Raw genomic sequence first — 18,783 nt, forward strand, 5'->3', positions numbered from 1 at the left:
CTTTCATCTGAACTCCTCCAGAATCTGTTTCCATGTGCAGCAAGCACACGCACCTCTACCCCCACCTCCAGGCGGTGGAGACCAGCTCTGTCTTCTGAGAAGCTGGGGGGGGGGGGGCACGAGACCACCACCCGAAGGGGTCCTTGCAGGTCCCCTCTGCCTGGGGGCTCTCCCCCTCCCCAGCCAGGGTGGTCTCCATTCCCTGGCCCAAGTGAGGCTGGTCCAGCTGCGGAGGGTCCTCCAACCCTAAGCGGGTGGGGGCCAAACACTGCCGGCGGGGCAGGGGTCCTCATGTCCCTCTTGGGCTGCGGGTTCCCCGGGGGGAGTCCTCCCTCCCTCCGATGCAGCAGCAGGGAGCCGGCTTGAAGCACCAGCCCTTGAGCTGCAAGCAGGGCATTTGTTTTTTGTAGAAAACGCTCAGCAGGGACTCATTTGCATACTAGGTCACACCCCCTGCATTGTTTCATGCAGGGCGGTTTTTGTGTGTTTTTAAAAGCCCAACAGGAACTCATTTGCATATTAGGTCACACACCCCTGGTGTCACCATTGTTTCATGCAGGGCTTTTTTGTTAAAAACCCCCCAACAAGAACTCATTTGCCTATTAGGCCGGCAGCTGCAACAAGAGCACCGCCCCAGAGGACCAAACTCAAGTTCACCGGTTCCACTCGCAGGCAAGGACAGCGAGGCATACGTCCCGAGCGTGAAAGACCCCAGCCTCACATGGGCGGGCAGGCGAGGGCTTTTCCTTCCTCCCTCCCTCCCTCCCTCCCTCCCTCCCTTCCTTCCTTCCTTCCTTCCTTCCTTCCTTCCTTCCTTCCTTCCTTCCAGCGGCCCCTGATAAAGCAGCAGTACTGCAGTACTGTGATCTGAACTCTGCTCACGACCTGAGTTCGATCCCAGCGGAAGCTGGTTCAGGCAGCCGGCTCCAGGTTGACTCAGCCTTCCCTCCTTCCGAGGTCGGTCAAAGGAGTCCCCAGCTTGCTGGGGGGGAAAGGGTAGAGGACCGGGGAAGGCAATGGCAAACCACCCCTTAGAAAGCCTGCCGTGAAAACGTCACCCCGGAGTCGGACCTTTCCTTTCCTTTCGCCTCCTTCCTTCGGAGCTCGGGGCCGGTCCCCGCCAGGCCGCGCGGGGGCAGCAGCGAGCGAGCAGGCGGCCGGGTCAGTCTGGGCGGCGCTGGCCGGGCCTCGCCTCTCCCGGGCGCCCTTCGGCGACAATGTAGCCAGCGGAGGAAGCGGCGCGGGCGGGAGGGCGAGCGCGCGGGCCGGGAGGCCGCCTCCCCCTCCCCCATGGGCGGGCAGGTGAGCAGCGGGGCTGCAGGAGGCGGGCGGGCAGTGCGGGGAGCGCCGGGAAGCAGAGCTGGGACTCGCCCGCAGCCGAGGGGTCCTCCTTCTCAAGTCAGGCCACTTGAACGTGCCCAGGCTGGGCGGAGGGGGCTGGTGCGCGAGCACTTCTGGGCAGCCCTGGAGAGGCAGAAGCCCCCAAAGCAGAAGTGACGCCCCCCCCCCGCGCATGATGTCATTTCCAAGGCAGAAGCCAGCCGGGGGGGGGGAGGGGTGCCCTGGGGCCCGTGGGAATGGCCGGGGTCTGCTCTAGGCTCCCTCCTCTCCCCTCCGCAGAAGTGCTGGCTTGAGCCGGCCGAGCGTTCTTCCTGGGGCTCCCAGCGGCTTTGCAGGAGGAGAAGGCCTGAGGAGGTTGCCTTGGTCGTTGCACCTCAGAGGGGCAAAAGGTTGGCTCAGGATACAAACTCCGCGGCTCCGCTTGGCACGCCGAAGGTCCCAGCATTCGGATCTGGCCGCGTGCAAAAGCCCTCTGCTGCTTGAGAGCTTGTAAGCCTGATGAGTGGACAGTGCTGATCTGGGTCAGAGTCAGTCTAGGGCAGCTTCACGAGGCTCTCTGGGCACTTCCAGGATGTCACTGGCAGTGACGTCATTCTGACTTGGCCTGGCATCTCCCGGGAGGCCCACGTGAGGCTGGATGCCTCGGTGACTCTCTTGGCCATGTGAGGCTGCCGAACCAGCTTCTCTACCTTCTGAGGCTGCGGGCCACAAACATCCGTTGCCAGAAAGGCCATCTCCGGGCAGAAGCCAAGCTGGAGGATCTGTCCTGTGGAGGAGGGGGGTGATTGGACTGAGGCCCTGACTGCCTGCCCCAGGAGTCCATTGGCACCGCTGCGTCTGTCCTGCCGTTTGTGCCTTGGGCCCCTCACCCCGGCCTCTGTGTGGCTCCTACAGGTTGGCCTGATATGGAATATGACAAGAAGTTGGCCCGTTTCCGAAAGGGCCACCTCAACCCATTCAACAAGGCCCCGCTGCAAAGCCAGCATGAGCAGAAGACTGGGGGAGCTGCTGAGGAGTTTCCACAAAAAGGTGAGCACTTCTCCCCCATCTCCCTGGGTGGTGTAGTGGTTGAGAGCAGGGACTCTAATCTGGGAGTACTGGGTTTGATTCCGCACTTCTCCTCCCATGAAGACAACTGGTGTGACCTTTGGCCAGTCCCAGTTCTCTCAGGGCTCTCTCAGCCCCACCTACCTCACAGGGTGTTCATTGTAGGCAGAAGAAGGGGATCACAAGCCGCTCTGATACTCTGAGTGAAGGGCAGGGTATGAATCCAACTCTGCTTCTCCCCTTGGGTGTGAGGGCAGCCATCCAGGGCTCTCTGGGGCTGAGTACTCAGGCCAGCAAGGGGAAGGAAGGGGAGTTTGCTCATCCTTTGGGGACCCTGCGGGTGCGGCTGGACTGGGTCTTCTCTGGGTTGGCACCTCGCCTTTGGGACCCTCCCTATAGCTGTGCATCTGGCCCTGTGGCTGTCTCATTTTGGGTTTCTCTTAGAATTCTACAGTTGAAAGGTGCCATAGAGGCCATCTAGTCCAGCCCCCCTGTTCAGTGCAGGATCAGCCTAGAGCAGGGGTGGCCAACCTTGCTTGATGTAAGAGCCGTGTGGAATAAATGTCAGATGTTTGAGAGCCGCAGGTCATGATCGTCAGGTGCTTGAGAGCAGGAAGGAAGGAAGACAAATAGATGGGGGAGGGAAATGTGGGAAGAAAACAACTTTAACTTTAAATGTGTTCTCCAAGCTGGCCAATGAAGCAGTGGGGGCTTTGAGAGCCACACAATATGTGGCTCAAGCCACAATTTGGCCACTCCTGGCCAGTGTTTGTCCAGCCACTGCTTCAAGACTGCCAGTGAGCGGGGGGGGGGGGAGCTCAACACCTCCCTCGGGAACTGACTCCACTGTTGAACGACTCTGGCTGTAAAAAGGTTTTTCCTAATGTCCAGCCAGGACCCTCCCACCTTTCATTTAATTTTTTTAAAAAATTATTTTATTTCTATCCCGCCCTCCCCGCCGAAGCAGGCTCAGGGCAGCTCATAGTATAAAATCACAACAAACAATTAAAATCAATACATATTATAAAATTCCACATTCTGTGGTTAAAACAGTCAAAATTTTTAATTCTAAGGTGGAAGTGCTCTGGAGCTTCTGGTACTGTAACTGAGGAGCACAAAGACTGTCATAAACCCACAACTGTGAGTCCTCTCCTCTGCTGCCAACAGGAAAAGAGCTCCCTGCCCTCCTCTAAGAGCCATTATGCCCCCCTTCAACCTCTGCTTCGGTCTCTTTCTTTGTGTGCGTTCGAAGACGGGTCTTTTCTCCTTTTCCCCAACATGTCCAGTTGGGTTTCTTGTGATTTTAATGTGGCTCATTAACCCTCAAAATGATTTGTGGTTATTGATTTTTTTTTATAGTGGTGGATCATCCCCCCCCCCGCCCCCCCGGGCCACCTGCTTGTTGATGAGTTGGTTGGTTTTTCTGACATCTGTTAGCTTCAAATCTAAGAGTGGTGTTTTTTCATTCTAAGGTGGAAGCTCTCTGGAGCTTCTGGTGCTGTGACTGAGCAGCACAAAGACTGTCATAAAAGAGTGGATTCTGCGCCCTCCCCACATCACCCAGCCAGTGCACAGAGGCTTAAGACCTGCGTGACCCCTCCTTGCCCCTCCCAGTCACCAGGGGTTCTTCCAGCGTTATGCTCACGGATGAGCTCACTGCCTGTGTCGGCTGTTCCCGTCACCCATGAAGAGGCAGGGCCAGATTAAACCCTGCGGAGGCCCCTAGGCAGTCAAAAACTCAGGGGGGCCTTGCAAATTATCTCAGAGTTGCAGCGGCCTGTGGCTCCCGCCTGTGACCCTCTACCTATGGCCCCTGCTGCAGCCTGCAGGCCCCTTCTCCAAAGCCCTTTTGACAAAGCTGCGGGGGAGAGGCAGAGAGAGGCAAACTTGGCGATGACGCCAAGAGCAGCCACACCAGGCAAGTCGTGCAAAGAGCGGCTCAGTTGCTGGCTGGGAGGACGGCAAGCAGGGGGAAAACTGGGGTGTGGGGCAGCCAGCCTGGGGCCCCTAAAGGCATGGGGCCCATAGGCCAGTGCCTTCTTGGCCTAATTGTTAATCTGGCCCTGTGAAGAGGGGAAGGGAGGAGGTTTGGGGGTGGCAGGTCAAAACCATGGCTTGCCCCAGGTCGGAGTGCCGGGGAAGATGGTGGGTTTGGCCGCACCTCTCACTGCTCTCTCTTCCCTGAGCTCTCTGGGAAACTACCGGCCTCTGTATGAGTCTCCCAACTGTTCTGAAAGCTCTTGGCATCTGAGGTCAGGGGGTGGTACCAGGGCAGATCCGTTGTAGAACTCCTCTTCTTGCCTGTGTGACCACCCCCCCCCCCCAATAACTTTTAGGCCCCATGTAAAAAACCATTCTATAAACCCAGACGTGAAGTGGCATTTAGCACACCTGATTTATTTATTTATTTTGTAGATTTATAGTCCATCCTTTCTCATAGGCTGCGGTGGCCAAAGGTAGCTGTCCAGATGGTTTTTTGCCTACAACTCCCATCAGCCGCAGCCAGCATGACCAATGGCTGGGGCTGATGGGAGTTGTAGGCAAAAAACATCTGGAGAGTTACCTTTGGCCACCCCTGCATGGCATAGTGGGCTCAGGGCAGATTACAAACACAGTAAAACAGTTAAAAACCCAACAATAAATAATAAGAACAATCAAAACAAGCAGATCAGGATATAAACAGCGTGGCTGGTGCAACACATTTCACAATTTAAGACACAAATGGTCATAAATGTTATAGATGTCAGCCCAATATCTAACAATCACGATGGCCAGTCAGCGCAGGGGAGGACTGTTAGGTGGTGTAACCAATGAAGTGAGGACGCCTCCTTGCCTCAGCCAAAAGCCTGGTGGAATAGCCCCGTTTCGAAGGCCCCTCCATTTTACTGGCTGTATTTAAATTTTGCTGCTAGTTATGCTTTTATAGGCTGAGAATAAAAAAGCCGCAGAGGGTGAGACCGAAGCCTCGTGTAGCTGTCCTGATCCTCACAGTAGCCAGGGAGATCCCATCAGGAAACCAGCAAGCAGGGAAGGAATGCCAAGGCCCCCCCTCGCGCTTGCCTCCAGTAACTGATATTGGGAGGTAGCGTATCCCTGAATGTGGAAGCTCCATTTAGCCTGTGTTGCCAGTAGCTGCTGATGGACTATTCTTGTTCCGTGAACACGTCTAGTTGCCTCACAAAACCACTGAAACTTGCAGCTATCAATACATTGTCCCATTGGCCTTTGTGTGAACTTCTAAAATCTGTGTTCTGCTCACTTTTAATGCCAATGTTGTTTTATAGTATTTTAAAAAAATAATTGTTGCAAGCTGGTTTAAAGTCTGTAGACTGGGTCAGAAGGCGCCAGCTTAAGGAAAAGGCCAGGCTCACAGCTTTGGACAGCCTCTTGACGGGGGGGGGGGGGGGGTTCTTGCCTGCAGGGCCAGGCAGCTGGAGGTGAGCATTTCCCGTTGTCTTACTCCTTTCTCTTTATTTGTGGCAGACTTGAGCTTGGAGTTGTCCTCAGAGGAATCCGAATTCCAGTGCTCAGAGCGAACGATGGACTTGGGGCTGGCTGAGGATCACTTCTCCCGCCCAGTGGTGAGTAGGGGGACGGGGGGAGGGGGACTGCTGCTGCTTTATTCGGCTCAGAGGGGAAAATGCTCCCGCAGCCATGCATCACTTTCTGCATTCTTGGAGAAGCATGACCCTGCAAATCTCCAGAGCTCCTGCTTTGCATGCAGAAGGTCCCAGATTCAGGTTGTGGGCAACATGCAGAACCTCTACCCTGGAAAGCCAGAGCCAGTTAGAATGACACTGAACTTGAGAGGCCAAGGCATAAGGCAGCTAGCCGCTTGTGTGCAGTTTTTTCCCTGTTCCTTCCCCAAAACTGGTGGTTGAAGGTCAGGGAAAACCCCCGCTGTGTCAGCCTCCTGCCTTCCTCTTCCAGGGGCTCTTCCTGGCCTCAGACATTGAGCAGCTGCGGCAGGCAATCGAGGAGTGCAAGCGGCGGATCCTGGAGCTGCCGGAGAACTCGGAGAAGCAAAAGGACGCCGTGGTGCGGCTCATTCACCTGCGCCTCAAGCTGCAGGAGCTGAAGGTGCAAAGACCATCTGCCTGGCCACAGGCACAGAGTTCTGGGTCTTCCTGCTCCTAGAGAGGAAGCAGAGGGCTGGACAAGTGCAAGGTTTCACTTGCGTTTTAGCTTAACAGAATGCCAGTGGAGGGATGCTGGCTGCAATGCAACCAAACCCAGTGGAGCTTGTATTCAGCAGAGAGGAGGTGGATGTGACGCTTGGGTACCTGTTAGCATCTCTGCCCTGCTGGGAGCTCACCAGACAGCCTGAGAAGAGCTTGGATGTCTCGGAGTCTGAGAAGGGCTTCTTTCTCTTACAACCAATCCGAACTGGAGTTTAGGGGGAAAGACTCCAGCACCTCTTGGCTGGCCAAAGTTGTTTTAAAAAATGCTTTTATTTATTTGAAACACAGTGAACTCATTTTTATAAGACAGTATATTGTTGGCTGTGACCCTCCAGGATAGGCCCTCCTTCCCGTATAGAATCATAATGTCATCTAGTCCAGCGGTCCCCAACCTTTTTGCCACCAGGGACCAGTTTTGTGGAAGACAATTTTTCCACAGGCTGGGGGGAGGGTGGTTTTAGGAGGATACAACTGTGCACTTTATTTTGGTGTGGTGGTTAAGTGTGTGGACTCTTATCTGGGAGAACCGGGTTTCATTCCCCACTCCTCCACTTGCAGCTGCTGGAATGGCCTTGCGTCAGTCAGAGCTGTTGCAGAGGTTATCCTTGAAAGGGCAGCTTCCTTGAGAGCTCTCTCAGCCTCACCCACCTCACAGGGTGTCTGTTGTAGGGGAGGAAAGTAAAGGAGATTGTGAGCCACTCTGAGATTCAAAGTGGAGGGCAGGATATAAATCCAATGTCGTCACACTGTGAGGCGGGTGGGGCTGAGAGAGTTCTCAGAGAAGCTGCCCTTTCAAGGATAACTCCTGTGAAAGCTATGGCTGACCCAAGGCCATTCCAGCAGGTGCAAGTGGAGGAGTGGGGAATCAAACCCGGTTCTCCCAGATAAGACTCCACGCACTGAACCACTACACCAAACCGGAGGGACCATGGAGGGAATAGCAAATGAAATGAAACAGCCAAAAAGCTTTAGAGCCCTGATTCTGCAGGAGGGAGAGTGGCTGGGCTGGGCGGAGGTGGGAGTTCCCTGGCGTGGCAGCGGCTGAAAGGCCTCTGAAAAACCCCTTGTGCTGCAGGACCCGAGTGAGGACGAGCCCAACATCCGCGTGATCCTGGAGCATCGCTTCCACAAGGAGAAGAGCAAGAGTGTGAAGCAGACCTGTGACAAATGCAGCACCATCATCTGGGGACTCCTCCAGACCTGGTACACCTGCACAGGTCAGAAGCCCTTTCCCTGGGGGCTCTTTTCTGTCTGCCTCAGGAGATCTGTTGCTCCCCACAGAGCCTCTGGGTTTGCATGGCACGGGCTCTGGGCGAAGGTGTGTGAGTGGGCACAACAACTTTTCAAGCAGTATCTGGCCGCCAGTTCTTTTCTTGGGAAGGCTGAGGGCTGTTTCACAAGGAAGTATTGAATGGGACTTGATGGCGGCAGCTGCCTGAAGCCTCCTGCGGCTTCAGTGGTGCGGTGTCTGCCAGCAAGCTCCTCCCTGCTGTTTGCCCTGGCCCCTGGTGTGGTCATCCCTTCTGGCATGATCTGTGCTGTGAGACAGGCCTAGTGGGCCTGGGGAGCCTGTGAGGCCTGTGTTGCAGTAGGAAGAGACAGCCTACAATCCCCAGAAGGCTTGGCACTAGTTTCAGCCCATCAGCATCCAAATAGGCTCTGAGAGGAATGGTTTAAAAGCTCTCTCAGGAGACAGACGCTGGTCTTTCTTCCCTCCTGAGAGGTCAAGCAGGAAAACAGCTGTGTGTGGAAGGAAGGCCCTCACTCTGAGGGGGAGAGGGAGCAGGCCGAGGCCTGGGGCCTAACAGATGAGGGACAGTGAAATTTAGTCGCGTTAGGGACTTTCTTTATTTTCCTTCACCCACGTTACTATAGTTTTAAAGCACCTTATCTGTTTACTTGCTCTTAACCGATTTTCCTTTTTTGTTGTTCTTTGTTACTCTGCCTGGTCTACACGCCTATTTTCTTGGCCAAAGCAAGGGGTAACCGGGCTTGGGAGGGTACTTTGGCCCTTCCCGAGGGGCCCTAATGCCAGAGTGGTGGCAGTGTCAGGTGGCACCCCATCTGAGTCATGATGCCTTCCTATCGGGCTGCTGGCTTCCTTCCGCTTTTGCAGAGCTGCCCTCAGCCAAATGGGGAAAGAACAAGCCTGTTTTTCTTCTTTAATTCTCCATGTGTGCCAAATACCTTTGTGCACTGCATCTACCTGTCCTGTGGAACTCTCCACCACAGGACATACAAGGTCAGAACTGCCCTCCCCACTGGTAGGTTTTGCATTCAAGGAAGCCTGCTGCAAAGAAGTCTGTGATCCCCGCTGTCATGTTTAGACAGGAGCAAAGGGGGAGAGGCTGCAGCCTGCTGGTTAGCTCACGCCTTTCTCTTTCTCCATGCCAGGGTGTTCCTATCGCTGCCACAGCAAGTGCCTGAACCTCATTTCCAAGCCCTGCGTGCGCTCCAAGGTCAGCCACCAGGCGGAATACGAGCTCAGCATCTGCCCAGAGACGGGGCTGGACAGCCAGGACTATCGCTGTGCCGAGTGCCGAGCTCCCATCTCTCTCCGTACGTGTGGCGCTGGGGGCTTCAAAAGCCTGCCCCCCTCTTTCTCTGCCATCTGCTCGCTTAGATCTGCCAGACGCCCTGGGCTGGGGCAAAGAACAACCGAGAACAAAGGTTCCGGTTCGGTGGCTTGCCAGCCCAGGGAAGGAACAATACAGAGCTGTGGAAATGTGGAAGCTCCGGCCTCTGCCTGGTGGTTGACTTGCCGTGGCAGGCTCCCTCAGTCCTTCTGCTCAAAGCTCTGGGAGTGGGATGGAAAGGCCTAGCAGTTGGGTGTAGTGGTTAAGTGCGCAGACTCTTATCTGGGAGAACTGGGTTTGATTCCCCACTCCTCCACTTACAGCTGCTGGAATGGCCTTGGGTTAACCATAGCTCTTGCAGGAGTTGTCCTTGAAAGGGCAGCTTCTGGGAGAGCTCTCTCAGCCCAGCCTACCTCACAGGGTGTCTGTTGTGGGGGAGAAAATATAAGAGATTGTAAGCTGCTCTGAGACTCTGATTCAGAGAGAAGGGCGGGGTATACATCTACGGTCTTCTTAGGTTCAAAGACTCTTATCTGGGAGAACGGGGTTTGAGTCCCCACTCCTCCACTTGCAGCCGCTGGATTGGTCTTGGGTCAGCCATAGCTCTCATAGGAGTTGTCCTTGAAAGGGCAGCTTCTGGGAGAGCTCTCTCAGCCCTGCCTACCTCACAGGGTTTCTGTTGTGTGTGGAGGGAAAGTAAAGGAGATTGTAAGCCGCTTTGAGACTATGAGATTCAGAGTGTAGGGCGGGGTATAAATCCAATATCATCTTCTTCTAGGAGGGTGGGGGGCTCCAGAGAGGCTGGGCTGGAGAATGCATGCTTTGCAGGCATGAAGTTCCCTTCCTGGGGCTGCTGTGCTCTGTTGACCTGTGCTGGTGAAGCCAGGAGTCCGTCCGGAGTGGTGATGCTGCCTCCTTCACTGTCTCACTCAGGGGGAGTCCCGAGCGAGGCCCGGCAATGTGACTACACCGGCCTCTACTACTGCAGCAACTGCCACTGGAACGATCAGGCCGTCATCCCGGCCAGAGTTATCCACAACTGGGACTTCGAGGCCCGCAAGGTATGGGGTGGAAACCTCCTGGGTGGAGGCGGTTGCCAGAGCAGCAGAGGCCAGTGGGCTGAGGGTCTCTGGGGGCTGTCTGGACAGTCTTCGGGCAGCCTCTGTTCTCAGGGGCAGGAAACGGATAAGCTGAGGAGAGGGCGTTGCTTTCTGCCTCATGCGTTCCTCTCGGCTGCACAAGATGGACCCAGCATGGGAGTGCTTATGAAGGCGGAGGTATTCTCTGAGCTTCCATGGAAACCAGAGGGTGCTCTTGGCATCCCGGTGGGAGATGTCATGGATGTGGGGAAGGAAACTGCCCTTGCCTTCTGCAGGCCTCGACTCTCCCTACTCGGTCTGGCAACATCCCAAACTGGTCCTGCTTGATGCTTTAGCAGCTGGGATGGTCTCTGGCCAGCTTGGTCCCTAAGGCTGCCAGCCTCGGAAGAGAGCAGAGACCAAAGGCCCTTTTGCAAATCCCACCTTCTCTGCAGCCCCTGGGTTGGGGCCAGTGTGGATCTCCTTTGCTGCTGGCCCTCCATGCCTCGTCGTTTGGGAGCCAGTGGCCACTCAGCCCAGTTGCTGCTCTGCCTCCCAATAGGCGCTTGTGGTCTTTCAGGTGTCTCGGTGCAGCATGCGTTACCTGGCGCTGATGGTGTCTCGGCCGGTTCTCAAGCTGCGCGAGATCAACCCGCTTCTCTTCAACTATGTCGAGGAGCTGTTGGAGATCCGGGTGAGTGGCTGGGTGGTGGGCATTTGACCTAGAATGCAGATCCCTTGGTAGAGTAGATTTGGCAATCTAGCGTGATGTCCCCTGCACAACACCAAAACAGAGGCTGAGCTCTTGGCTGATTTCGGATACAGTGGAGAAGGGAGGGACGTGTGCCTGAGCCCTGTGTGGCTTGGAAGATGAGCAGAATAAAAAAGCACTGGGGTTGGGCAAATGCGCCTCCCCGCCCCCCGCTCACCATCACTCTCCTGCCCCTGCAGAAACTGCGCCACGACATCCTGCTCATGAAGCCGTATCTCATCACCTGCAAGGAGGCCATGGAGGCTCGCCTGCTGCTCCAGGTGTGGCAAGAAGCGAGGAGGGCAGCCAGAGTGCTCCCCACTCCTTCGGATCTCTGGCACGGGGCCTCCCTGGCTAGATGGAGAGCAAGGGGGCTCAGACAAGGATGGTCCAGCACTCATCTACCCATACCCCCTCCCAACCCATCTATGTTCCACTTTTTTATCCTTGCGTGGAGATGGTGACACAGCTCATTCTCCCCCCCCCCTCCCCCAAGCTGCAGGATCGGCAGCACTTTGTGGAGAACGACGAGATGTACTCTCTGCAAGACCTGATGGACGTCTATGCCGGGCGCCTGAGCTGCTCCCTGACGGAGATCCACACGCTCTTCGCCAAGCACATCAAGTTGGACTGCGAGGTGAGAACTCATCTTGGCAGGGAAGGGGCACCCGGACAGGCAGAGCCGGGCAGAGAGCTGGTAAGGAGCCCCTGGGCAAACCCTGCAGCAATGCTGGCTGGTATTACTGGGCTGCTGTGACAGATTCAGGCTCAGCATCTCAGACGGCACCCTTGCATTTCCCCAGGATTCAGTAACGGTTATTCTGCTGCTGTGGAAACTGAGATTTGTCCTTCAGCTTAGCACATTCGATGTGCTTGTGGGTGCTGCTAGGGAATCGTGCTGTTCTCTGAATTCTCCAGCACTCAGTAGCAAGCCAGCAAGCCTGGTACTAACAGCAGCCCCTCCTAGCCTGGCCATGAATGCAAGATAAGCATGAGGGGCTGTGGTTTACTGACCGTGTTTTTCCCTCCCCCCAGCGGTGCCAAGCCAAGGGCTTTGTGTGCGAGCTCTGCAAGGAAGGGGACGTGCTCTTCCCCTTCGATAGCCACACCTCGATGTGCGTGGATTGCTCAGCTGTCTTCCACAGGTGCGTGTGCGGGCACTGGGGTGCTCCTGCGAGCTCTCGGGTGCTGAGACAGCGGGGGAACGGGACAGACAGGCCTTTGCTTCTGCTCTTCCTGCAGGGATTGCTATTATGACAACTCCACCACCTGCCCCAAGTGTGCCCGGCTGAATCTGAGGAAGCAGTCGCTGCTCAAGGATCCTAGCATGGAGCTGCAGGCATAGAGAGGCGCATTCTGCCTTCCCTTGGCTGGAGAGAGACAGCACTGGAGAACGTGGCTTCACCTGCTGCCACTGCCCAGGAAGAGCCGAGCCCAGATGGCAAGGAGCCCCAGCTTTGCACAGGAGTGCAGCTGGAAACATTTTGTCCAAAGCTGGAAAACGACACAGCTGGGTGGCTGTTGGTCTTCAGCCCTAGACTCTCTTCCAGTGGAGGGGACATCAGGACTCTTCTGCATGCACCAGAGTTTGCAGAATTTCCTTGCCTGGAGTTGTGAGCTGAGGATCAGCTCCGCTAGAGGCCTCTGCCCTGAGCGGGAGGAGGACATGTCATGTTGGTCCAAGGATTACTCCCAGTAGGTAGGGAGCAGTCCTGGAGAAACGACAGGCTGGCTGTGCTGTGAAGGAGTTCTTCAGTGTGCTGTGCCATCGGCACGCTCTGCAGGTGTTCACCGTCTGTGTGGCATACAGACCCCAAGGAGAGGCCTCCACCATTTCGTTCCCAATGACGGCATGTCCTGGTGGAAGGTGAACTCAGTGGGTTTGGCTTATGGGACCACCAGATGTCTAGAAGTTGTTTCCCTCTGACTTGGGTCCATTGGGGAGAGAAGCCAGAGCTGTTCCCATCTTCTTCATCATCGTCACTGTGAGGTAGTAGCAAATTCAAGGACTGAATGGATTGTAAAGATGGAACAGCCCTTGGCACCCAGGACAGGAATAATTTATCATGAGCACTAAAATCACTTTAAATAAAGTTGTGTTCAATCTTGCTGTGCTGCTCTGGTTTCAAGCAGGCCTGCCTTTTTGCTTGCCAGTTTCTGGCTAGAAGCAGCATCTTCTCACTTCCTCAACAAAGCATCAGTGCTGCATCCACTGTGGCTGTTAGTAACACACATGAAGGAACAGACTTGTGAGCCTGGAAGGTCAAAAATGCCATGGCTTTTCCTGGTCTCCACCTGCTAATGCTGTCCCTTCCCCTCACTCTAACAATAGAGACCCCAGAACAAACTGTCACTAATGACTCCGTTATCTCTTGCCAGAAGGAGTCATATGTCTATTACTCTGTACCTGTTACCATTTAGAGGCTCCACCTGCCTGCTTCTCTCCTGAAAACTGGTGTGGGGGGTGGGAGGGAGGAATCTATCGCAACAACTTTGCAATTTAGCGCTATCATGTTCCAGGGATTGTCAGCTTCTCTACTGACCCTGCCTGTTGCGACACTTCCGACAGCAAGACTGAATAGGCACAGACATAAAACATTCAACATACAAGGAAGGTTAATAAATAAAATATTGCACAGGTTCTGTTCACACATTTCAGGCTGAGCAAGGAAACAACAAAAAGGTGAAAATACACAACAAAAAGGTTTCCTTTGTATAGGTCAGACTAGCTTAATTGAAGATGCAGTAGTCAAAATTCAGTATTGTCTTAATTTTCATGATTCATCTTCCTTCTGTTTCTCTCGTGAAAGTTTGGTTTATCATATCTTCCAGCTCTTTGGATGAACACAAGCCAAGAGTGAGTTTTGAGAGTTAAGAGCGTCTTCCTTCTAACCTGTTTTTCTCCCTCCCCTACTGAGGGTGACTTTACTGTTCCTGCCTATCCCCTAAGAAAGTCTTCCTTCTATAATTTTAGTCTTCTCTGCTTTATGGCTTTTAGCATGACTTACTGGCAGAGTGTGAAGTAGCAAACTTGTCCTACCAGCCTATTTAAGAACTTGGGAGCTGGACTGCTCCTTCCTTTAACCTTCGTGTCAACTACTATCCTGCAGCTGGGCTCCTGAATGTGGACATAAATGTCACAATAACTGAAATAGTTGCTGGAATTCTTGAGTAGAGAACATTTCTCCAAAACTCTTTTGGTAGATAACTGGGGAGGGGAATTGAACCACTGTTTTCCAAGCTCAGCAGATTTGGAATTGCTGGGTTTGCAAATGTTTGTGGGAATTGTGTGGGCTTAGTGCTAGTGTGCAAGTGTATATACACAACTGAATTTGCTCAGGCCAGTTAGAGAGTAAGACTATATCCACAGTCTGTGTTTGGGTATAGGGTGCATTTATCAGGCTTGAACACACATATACAGGAGAGGAGAAAGGTGGGAACTAGACAGAAGGCTTCTTTAAGATTATGGCAGGACTGTGTTGATGTTGCTCTTGGTGTGACAGCGTTCCTTGCTTTCACAAGCTTTGGGCAATAGCAGAGAAAAGTTTGTAATGCCTTCAGCTCCAGGACAGTCTCTGGTGATCCAGGGTCACCAGCCTTACTGACTCTGTGGCCACTTTGAAATGGAGAGAAAGGGTAGGGGCCCTATTCAGAGAGGTTCTAATCATCGCCGTACATATTTTTAAAATTGAATTATGTTTTTGAAGGGGGGAGATCAATTTCTGCTTTTTCAGGCTGTAGTATTAATTGTTTGAGCTTGCTGGTATTTATGCCATAGCAACAGATTGCGCTGGCTGGCCTTTGTCAAGCGGGTGAGTCTTTGTGGGATCAGGGACTTTGACAAAAGCCGGTTGATGCTGTTACATAAGCCCCTGTGAAACAGAAGGCTTATGTATGTATAGGGCTTTGGAGTTGAGGGCCCTGGCTGAGATGGGGGTGGGGGTGCTCAGTCCTCTGTTCATTTCTGCTTCCTCTTTTGGTTCCTCTCGTATCTACTTTTACTTCTCATAATGAAGTTCCTTTCTCCCCGATTTCTTTTCCATTGCTGTGTTGCCATTACTTGACTCCTGCTCTGTTCCATTGCTGGTGCAGCTACTGTTCATGCAACCCCTCTCCAGATGGAATGAACCCAGGCTCAGGCACCCATTAGCTTTGACAATGCTGCTCATAGCGCAAAGGTGACTGGATCTCTACTGTACTCCAAGTGGATTGATAGGAATGCCAGCCTCCAGGGCAACCTGGGGGTCTCCAGGAATGACAGCTCCCCTCCAGACTACAGAGCTCAGTTCCCCTGGAGAAAACGGGTGGCGTTGATGGCCCTGTACCCCACTGAAGTCCTTCTCTTCCCCAGGCTCCACCTCGAAATCTCCAGGAATTCCCGGCCTGGAGCTGGCAAGAGGCCACACAGCAACCCGCCCCTCCTCCCCCCCGCAACTGCAATGTCACCTGATAATCACATCACGTGACCTCCGCGGGCGAGACCCGTCAGTCAATTGCCGTCAACAGGAAACGGGGCGGCCGCTCTAGCCGGGAATGACTCTATGGTCCCTGGGCCCGAGAGGCAAGCGCATGCGCCCTACGCGCTCGGGAGCGCCGGGACCACAATGGCCCATCGTTTGAGGGCGGCGGCGGCGGCGCTTTCGGCGCCTTCTTTGGCCGCCTTGCGCGGAGGCCGTTGCCGGGGAGGCGGGCTAGCACCTGTCCAGCAGGTGAGGCAAGAGAGACTCCTTTACGGCACTGCCGTAAACAACGGGGGGCTCCGTGTCTCCTGTCCCCCGAGTTGAGGCGCAGGGCGGCGCGCGTCGATGGCGTCATCCAGTTGCGCCGACGGCTCAATGGCTGCCATAGGCCCGGACAAGGTTATTCAGGCGCTAGTCTAGGGTTGCCAAGTCAATTCAAGAAATATTTGGGGACTTTGGGGGGTGGGGCCAGGAGCAAAGTTGTAACAAGCATCATTGAACTCCAGAGGGAGTTCTGGCCGTCATATCTAAAGGGACCGCACGCCTTTTAAATGCCTCCCCTCCTTTGGAAATAATGAAGGATAGGGGCACCTTCTTTTGGGGCTCATAGAATTGGAGCCCCTGGTCCAATATTTTTGAAACTTGGAGGGTGTTTTGAGGAGAGGTACTGGATGTTACGCTGAAAATTTGGTGCCTCCATCTCAAAAAACAGCTCCCCAAGAGCCCCAGATACCAACACATCAATTTCCCATTATATCCTATGGGAATCGGTCTCCATAGGGAATACGGGAGTGTCCAGCAGACATTCCCCTCCGCCCCCCACCCCACTTTCTGATGACCCTGAAGCGGGAGGAGGGCCTCCAAACCGGGGGATCCCCTGCCCCCACCTGGGGATTGGCAACCCTTTGTGTATCTGCAGACTCGTGTGCCCCAGCAGGCCTCCTTCCCGGCCTTCTTTTCCTCCATGCATTCGCCGCATCCCTTCCTGACAGACAACTGTTTGAGGTGAATTTCACAAGCATAATTAAACTTGGGGTTAATTGTGCTCAATGTGAAGAAGTGCCTCCATTTGGCTCTCCTTAAGTACCTGCCCATCTCTTGCATTGTGAAGAAAAACTTTGTATAAGCGTGTGTCGTGTCCCTGCTGCCATTGTCTTTTTGTCTAATCCCGGGGTGGCCAAACTGTGGCTCTTCCACACATATGGTGTGACTCTTGAAGCTCTCACCATCCTGTTGGCCAACTTGGAGAAGGTATTTGTCTCTTTAAATCATCTCTCCAAGACAAGCCAGCCAGTGGCTGGGAGAATGTTTAAAGTTGCTTTCTTTCCACTTCCCTCCCCCATCTATTTGCCTTCCTTCTGCTCTCAAACATCTGACATTCATGTCTTGTGGCTCTCAAACATCTGACATTTATTCTATGTGACTCTTACATTAAGCAAGTTTGGCCACCCCTGTTCTAATCTGAAAACTCCTAAAGTCCGTAGCCCTTCCTCATAGGATGCTCTCTCTTATCTTCTAAACAAACCAGCCCTCCCCTCTCAGTACCAAGTCTGTAATAAGGAGGTAATCATACCATCTTACCTTCCAAGACAGTCCAGTAGACTGCAAAGAGATAATGTACATGACGCACTTTGACCACTGGAAGCCATATGGAACACAGATAGTAAGGATTGTTACTCTCCTCATCCCAAGCACTGTTACTGCCAGCCACAACTGCAAGTTGCTGGAAGCTCTATTGATTTTCTCTGGATCAGCAACACTTCAAAACAGAAGCAGCCACCACAAAGAATTAATGAACACATGAAGCTGCCTCCTACTGAATCAGACCCTGGGTCCATCAACATCAGTCTTGTCTACTCAGACTGGCAGCGGCTCTCCAGGGTCTCAAATTGAGGTTGCTCATGCCTATTTGCCTGGACCCTTTTTAGTTGGAGATGCCAGGGATTGAACCTGGGACCTTCTGCTTACCAAGTAGATGCTCTACCACTGAGCCACCATCCCTCCCCAATAGTCAATTATACTCTGCAAGGGCCCTCAGTATTCATGCAGATGCATTTACAGAGAGGTGTGCTAGAGACAAAGTGTATTTATTCCCCACTAGATTAATTTAACAAAAATATCGAAAAACTGAACTCTGAAAAGGGACTAAGAACAGACATCCCCGAAATGGCAAAAATAGGGACAGTGACTTACCTGGGACTTATTATATGGCAGAATTATACACAGGAAGCATATAATAATAGATAAATATGCAAATAGCAAATAGATAAAATGGCTATACAGACAGATTGGACAATCCCACTAAATACTAATAATCTAAATTTTCAGTCCACTGAATTGCAGCAGGGGAAAGTACAAAGAGCTCTGTGATAGATGAGAAGTAGTTTGGCAGGCTGCCCCACAATTTAATTTGAGTCCTAGTCTTCTGCCCCATTTAAACAACAGGTCTGCACAACTGCCAAACCCTGTTTGTATTCTATCAGAGCTCATATTCAATTGGTGCTCCGCCAGCTGCATTGGCTCCAGATTGAATACCAGATCAAGTTCAAGATACTGGTTTTAACCTTTAAAGCCCTGCATGGTCTGAGACCAGTGTATCTTTGAGATTGCCTCTCCTGGCAAAACCCCCCCCCCCAACAAGTTTTACACTCTTTGAATAGCCACACACTGACCATGCTGAGCCCAAGGAGCATCCAGCCAGCTTTATCTAGATCCAGAGGCTTCCCAGTTCTAGTGCCAGCTTGGAGAAATACTCTTTCAAGCAAGATGCAGGCCCTCTGGGACGCTACAGTTCTGAAAGAGCTGCAAAACAGAATTGTATCACCAGGCTTATGGCTAAAGCCGGTGAGAACTCTCACCTTATCAGATTCTCCTCCCTCTTCCTATCCCCTGGTTCGACACAATATACGTAATTCAAATCTCCCATGGATCAGATGTAGTTGTTATTATGCCATCTGATTAATTGTAAATCTTATTATATTTTTAATGGAATTGTTTAACTAAATTATATTTTTTTATTTGCATTGTTACCTTCTCTGAGCTGTACTGTGGTAGGGAAGAGCAGGATAGAAATCTAAGAAATAAACAAATACAAATATTGGTTGCCTGGTGCTAGGAAATAGGGATAATTGGTGGTAAATAGAGACAGCTGCAACATGGGCCAAGTAGCACTGCACGTCAGGAGTTGACAAAACAATTTTTACCCTTCTCTTATCGCTATATTGGGGTGGCAGCACTGCTCCTCCATTAGCAATATAGGGCAGTTTATTTCTGTCCTCAAAAGTTGCAGAATTTTTCTCACTTGGGAGGTCCAAAATCTGAAAAGCATGAATGCTACCTTTGCTTCTT

The 18,783-nt window shown here is 53.0% G+C and overlaps 1 protein-coding gene across 2 annotated transcripts; it reads left to right on the forward strand.

The window, feature by feature from the left end:
* Positions 1 to 1,200: 1,200 nt before the first annotated feature.
* Positions 1,201 to 13,083, forward strand: DEF8 (differentially expressed in FDCP 8 homolog). Of its 2 annotated transcripts, XM_060254257.1 has the most exons (12): positions 1,201 to 1,302; positions 2,236 to 2,370; positions 5,872 to 5,969; positions 6,319 to 6,468; positions 7,645 to 7,786; positions 8,964 to 9,128; positions 10,079 to 10,206; positions 10,805 to 10,918; positions 11,176 to 11,256; positions 11,472 to 11,612; positions 12,011 to 12,120; positions 12,218 to 13,083. In XM_060254257.1, exons 2-12 carry the CDS (start codon positions 2,247 to 2,249, stop codon positions 12,318 to 12,320), a joined length of 1,356 nt encoding a protein of 451 aa, XP_060110240.1. In that variant the 5' UTR covers positions 1,201 to 1,302; positions 2,236 to 2,246; the 3' UTR covers positions 12,321 to 13,083. The 2 variants fall into 2 exon arrangements, with proteins under 2 accessions (XP_060110240.1, XP_060110241.1); XM_060254258.1 differs by lacking the exon at positions 1,201 to 1,302 and having other exon boundaries at positions 2,202 to 2,370.
* Positions 13,084 to 18,783: the final 5,700 nt, after the last annotated feature.

Source organism: Heteronotia binoei, chromosome 14 (assembly GCF_032191835.1).
Source record: "Heteronotia binoei isolate CCM8104 ecotype False Entrance Well chromosome 14, APGP_CSIRO_Hbin_v1, whole genome shotgun sequence".
Taxonomy (NCBI): Eukaryota; Metazoa; Chordata; class Lepidosauria; order Squamata; family Gekkonidae; genus Heteronotia; species Heteronotia binoei.